Source organism: Narcine bancroftii, chromosome 2 (assembly GCF_036971445.1).
Source record: "Narcine bancroftii isolate sNarBan1 chromosome 2, sNarBan1.hap1, whole genome shotgun sequence".
Lineage (NCBI taxonomy): Eukaryota > Metazoa > Chordata > Chondrichthyes > Torpediniformes > Narcinidae > Narcine > Narcine bancroftii.
In genome coordinates, this window is record NC_091470.1 from 373,881,053 (window position 1) to 373,887,052 (window position 6,000).

The 6,000-nt window shown below is 54.5% G+C and overlaps 1 protein-coding gene across 4 annotated transcripts in view; it reads left to right on the forward strand.

Moving 5' to 3' along the window:
• LOC138755895 (arf-GAP with GTPase, ANK repeat and PH domain-containing protein 3-like) overlaps window positions 1–5,783 on the forward strand; it is a 324,334-nt gene extending 318,551 nt beyond the window's left edge. For all 4 annotated transcript variants that reach the window (XM_069922694.1, XM_069922695.1, XM_069922696.1 and 1 more), the window contains exon 16: window positions 3,175–5,783. In XM_069922694.1, the coding sequence (XP_069778795.1) occupies window positions 3,175–3,390 (216 nt within the window). In that variant the 3' untranslated portion in view covers window positions 3,391–5,783. The remainder of the gene's footprint in view (window positions 1–3,174) is intronic.
• Window positions 5,784–6,000: the final 217 nt, after the last annotated feature.

A 6,000-nucleotide genomic window follows, 5' to 3' on the forward strand; every position in this document is an offset into this window, starting at 1 on the left:
CGGGTAACGTCTTGTCCTGGTTTAATCTCCCCAGGTTACATCCTGTCCTGGATTGATCTCCTGGGTTATGTCCTGTCCTGGTTTGATCTCCCCAGGTTATGTGCTGCCCTGGTTTGATATCCCCGGGTTACGTCCTGCCCTGGTTTGATCTCCCTGGGTTACGTCCTGTCCTGGATTGATCTCCCCGAGTTATGACCTGCCCTGGTTTGATCTACCCGGGTTATGTCCTGCCCTGGTTTGATCTCCCCAGGTTACGTCATGTCCTGGTTTGATCTTCCCGGATTACTTCCTGCCCTGGTTTGAGCTCACCGGGTTACGTCCAGTCCTGGTTTGATCTCCCCGGGTTACTTCCTGCCCTGGTTTGATCTCCCACAGTGCAACCTCTCACTCTTGTCCAAGTTAAACTGCATCTGCATCTTCTCGGTCCACCTCTCCCCTGGTTCTGGATCCTATTATAATCTAAGACATCCTCCTTCACTGCCTTTTACAAACTCCCTCCTCACCCTCCCACTCTCACTCCAGAGAACGGAGAAAATCAGAAGCAGGAACAAGACTCGACCATGTCATCCATTGAACCACTAAGCCGTCCACTGAGATCGCAGCAGTCTACCAACGTACTGTCATGCTCAGTACTCTGCCATCCAAGTCCCAATAGAGATGACCAACACCAGGGGACCCAGCACGGATCCCTGTGGCGCCCCTTTGGTCACAGGCCTCTAGTCTGAGTAGCACCCCTCCACTCCCATCCTCTATCTTCTACCATCAAACCAACCCTGGATCCTGTGTGATCCGACCTTCCTGGCCAGCCCACCATAGAAATGTGGAAACAGGAACAGGAAAAGCCATTCAGCCCTTCAAACCTGCTCCACCATTCACCACGATCACAGCTGTTCCAGTGGCCCTTCGTCCCCTATTCCGACTTTCTTTCCATACTCCCAGCCCTTTTTACTACAAGGGCCACATCCACCTACTTCTGAATATATCCAATGAATTGGCCTCAACAGCTTTCTGTTGGATGGTGTTCCACAAGTTTACCACTCTGAGTGAAGACGTTTCTTCTCATCTCAGTGTGAAATGATTTCCTCTTTTTATCCCCACTCATTGCACTAAATCCCCCTGAGTATAACCCTGGTCAATGTGGTCATTCTTCATCCGTCAGTCCTGCCATCCCAGGGATCAGTCTGGTGAACCTTCATAGCGTCACTCAATAGCAGGAATGTCCCTCCTCAGATGAGGAGACCAAAACTGTACACAACGCTCAAGTGTGGACTCACCAAGGCTCTGTACAACTGCAGCCAGACCTCCCGGCTTCTATATTCAAACCTCTCGCTATAAAGACCAACATGCCATTTACTTTCTTCCCCACCTGCTGTACCTGCAACCCACACTTCAATGGCTGATGCCCCATCACCCCCCAGGTCTTCCCCACCTGCTGTACTTGCAACCCACCCTTCACTGGCTGATGCCCCATCACCCACAGGTATTCCCCACCTGCTGTACCTGTGACCCACCCTTCACTGGCTGATGCCCCATAAACACTAGATCTTCCCCACCTGCTGTACCTGTGACCCACCCTTCACTGGCTGATGCCCTATGACCCCCCCAATCTTCCCCACCTGCTGTACCTGTGACCCACCCTTCACTGACTGCTGCCCCATCACCCGCAAGTCTTCCCCACCTGCTGTACCTGTGACCCACCCTTCACTGGCTGATGCCCCATAAACACTAGATCTTCCCCACCTGCTGTACCTGTGACCCACCCTTCACTGGCTGATGCCCTATGACCCCCCCAATCTTCCCCACCTGCTGTACCTGTGACCCACCCTTCACTGGCTGATGCTCCATGACCGCCTGTTCTTCCCCACCTGCTGTACCAGTGACCCCCCCCCCCCCCTTCACTGGCTGATGCCCTTTTACCACCAGGTCTTCCCCACCTGCTGTACCTTCACTGACTGATGTAGCATCACGCCAGGTGTTCCCCACCTGCTGTTCCTGTGACCCATTCTTCACTGACTGATGCACCATGACCCCCAGGTCTTGTCCACTGCTGTACATGTGACCCAACCTTCAATGGCTGATTTCCCCATCACCCCCAGATCTTCCCACCTGCTGTACCTGCGACCCACCCTTCACTGGCTGATGCCCCATCACTCCCCCCAGGACTTTCCCACCTGTTGTACTTGTGACCCACCCTTCACTAGCTGATGCCCCATGACCCCCAGGTCTTCCCCACCTGGTGTACTTGTGACCCACCCTTCACTGACTGATGCCCCATGACCCCCAGGTCTTCCTCACCTGCTGTACCTTCATTGACTGTGTATCGTCACCCCCAGGTCTTCCCCACCTGCTGTAGCTTCACTGACTGATGTACCGTCACCCACAAGTCTTCCCCACCTGCTCTGCCTGTGACCCACCCACCACTGGCTGATGCCCTGTACCCAGATCTCGTTGCACCTCCCCTTTTCTTCATTTGTCCCCATTCAGACTATAATCTGTCTTTGTGTTGTTGCCACCAAAGTGGACACCCTCATCTTTACCTGTATCATATCTAAAGTCAGAATGTACCTACCTAAACCAGGGAGACTAGGTCAGGATAAGGAAAAAGTTGGAGGGAGGAGAATTCAATCTTTTTGGTTTAGCCCTGCCTCACACTCACTCAGTCCTCTCTTACAACATCTCCACTCTCTGCCTCACACTCTGTCTCTTTCCCTATCTCAGTCCCTCTCTACCCTATCCCTCCCTCCAAACACCATACTCCTCCCTACCCCTTCTCTTTCTCTCTCTCTCTCTCTGCTCTCCCTCTCTCATCCTCCCTCTCTTGCTCCTTGCATCTCCTGTCCCTCTTTCTCCCTCTGTCCCCACTTGTCTCCCCTCCCCCCTCTCCCTGCCTCTTGCTTCCTCCCCTTCCCCTTCCCATTCTCTCTCCTCCCCTCCTCCTATCTCCCTTCCCTTCCCCATTCTTTCTCCTCCCTCCTTCCCTCTCCCTTCTCCCCATTCTCTCTCCCCTTTCCCTCACCCTCTCTTCCTCTCCTCCTCCCCCTCCCACCTCGCCATTTTCTCTTGTCCCCTTCTCCCAATCCTTTTCCCACTCTCCCTCTCTCCCCCCCACACCCCTTCCTTGCTCACTGAGTCGCTGTTGGTGTATGAATGACGGTGTTGCCATTTCCCTTGCAGTACGGTGTGGATGTGAAGAGCCGCGATGCCCGTGGTCTGACCCCGCTAGCGTACGCTCGCCGGGCAGGGAGCGCAGAGTGCATTGAGATCCTCACTCAGTACGGCTGCCCTGGAGACAACTTCATCCCGATGCCAACTCCAAACCTGTCCCGTCGGAACACCAATGTCAACAACAACTCCCAGTGGGAACTGAATCGAAGTGCCAGTATCATCTAATGTCGCAATGCCAGGAGACACTGATCCCAGCAGCGCTGTCACCGCCCCACTCAACCCTCCCTCCCCACAGCAGTCAGACTGTTGCTGCTATTAGCAGCTGGGTGATGGGTGGAGTGGCCAGCAGGAGCCCAGACTAATGGAGCTGAACAGCTATGACCCACCTATGTGGATGTGACGGGGAACTGGTGATGTGAGCATGGCCTGGGGAATATGTCAGCTCTGGAACACGGCGGTAATGCAGGAGAGGACGGGTCTCCATCTGGGAGCAGACATGGGTGGGTGATGTAGGTGGGGATGTTACTGTAACTCACCCACCTCCACCCCTACAGCGAGGGCCCACAGCAGCTTCACATCCTTCCTGCACCAGGCCCATTCGTTCCCCACCAGAACCTCCCAATTACAGCAGCTCTGCTCATCCACAGTGTCGCATTGTGCCATGGGAAGGGGGGTGCTGGCTTCCCACCCCACCCACACCCTTGACCATACTGTCCCCACACCATCCCCACCATCCCAATCCCCACTCGTCCCCACCATCCCCATTCCCCGACATCATCCTGTCCCCATCCCCACCCCACTTGCCTCACCCCACCCTGTCCCTGACCACATCCCCACCCCACTTGCCCCACCCTGTCCCTATCCCCACCCTGTCTTCGCCATCCCCAACCTAGTCACAGGGGCCCTGTAAATGTGCACCAAGGTCCCTGCACGTGGATGAACCTTGTCCCCTCTCACCATGAATCCCCCTCCTTTTGGGAAACGGCTGTGTGCTCTGGGACAGGTATAACCGGCACCATCATTACCCACAATCATTCTGCACACTCACTGTGCACACCCATTTTGCACACTCACTGTGCACGCTCACTGTACACACCCATTCTGCACACTCCCTGTGCACATCCATTCTGCACACTCCCTGTGCACACTCACTGTACACACCCATTTTGCACACTCCCTGTGCACGCTCACTGTACACACCCATTCTGCACACTCCCTATGCACACCCATTCTGCACACTCCCTGTGCACACTCACTGTACACACCCATTTTGCACACTCCCTGTACATGCTCACTGTACACACCCATTCTGCACACTCCCTGTGCACACCCATTCTGCACACTCACTGTACACACCCATTCTGCACACTCCCTGTGCACACTCATTGTACACACCCATTCTGCACACTCACTGTACACACCCATTTTGCACACTCCCTGTGCACGCTCACTGTACACACCCATTCTGCACACTCCCTGTGCACGCTCACTGTACACACCCATTCTGCACACTCCCTGTGCACGCTCACTGTACACACCCATTCTGCACACTCCTGTGCACACTCACTGTGCACACCCATTGTTCATTGACTAGTTATTCTGCCCCACATGCAACGTGCTCGGCTTAACATGGTGAAGCCAGGGCTGAGCCTGGACATGGGACGGGGGTTTTGAGGTTGTGTTGGGCGCGGCTGACAGGATGAAGGAGCTCACTGCTACGCCCAGGTTCCAGCTCCCATTCAGGTGCCCACCATGCCAGTGCCCACCTTGCCAGTGCCCACCTTGCCAGTGCCCACAGTGCTGGTGCCCACCTTGCCGGTGCCCAGTGTGCCAGTGCCCACCTTGCCGGTGCCCACTGTGCCAGTGCCCACCTTGCCGGTGCCCACTGTGCCAGTGCCAACAGTGCTGATGGAAGAGTGCCAGTGTCAACGCGTCGGTGCCCACATGCTAACTCTCACAGTTCTGGTGTTCACAGTCCCGGAGGCCACAGTGTCGGTTCTATTCCCCCACCCCAGAGTGATGCCAGTGGTCCTTCCTGTACCCAACTAATCAGCCCACCAGTGGATGGAACATTGGTGTCAGGGTCCAGCTGCAATCCACAGGACCAGGTCCAGTATTGCAGGACTACCCCGTGAAGGGGGCCACTGCTCTAGCACCAAAACAGTGACCATGAGGTCACTCCATTGAGTGAACTTCCTTCATTCCCCTGCACCCTGTGTAAAGGGTGGGTCATCATCGTGAATTGTGATTTAATTCTCTTCTGTCTGGATCAAGCGCTGTTAACAATCATGGAAGAAATTGCGCCCGAATGCTTTGTGTGGGCTTCTATTAACCCCTTCATGTCTGTATTCCAAGGCAGCGTGCTCTCCTGGAATCAAGTACAAAACACTAAAAATCTCTTTACACTTTAGAAATTAGGTTCATCTTACCATATTTATACATCACTCACCATAAAGGTACTCGTGTATAATATGTATATTCGAAATATTTATATTTCCGGCTGTAAATATTGTTTGGATGTTGCTGTGTTCAGCTTTTTGCTGTATGAGTGGACAGCCCTGACACATCCATCCACAGCTCAATAAAAGCAGCACGGCTGTGCCCAGTTCCTGGAGGAACATCAACGCCTCTGTCTCCTTCACTCCCCCCATCCCCCCACTCACTCACCCCCTCACATCCCCCCACTCACTCACCCCCTCACATCCCCCCACTCACTCACCCCCTCATTCACTCTTCTCCCACTCATTATCCCCCTCTCTCCCCCACTAACTCACCCCCACTTCTCCATCTCTCTCCCCTTCTCACACCCCTCACTATCCCTCCTTTCACTCACTC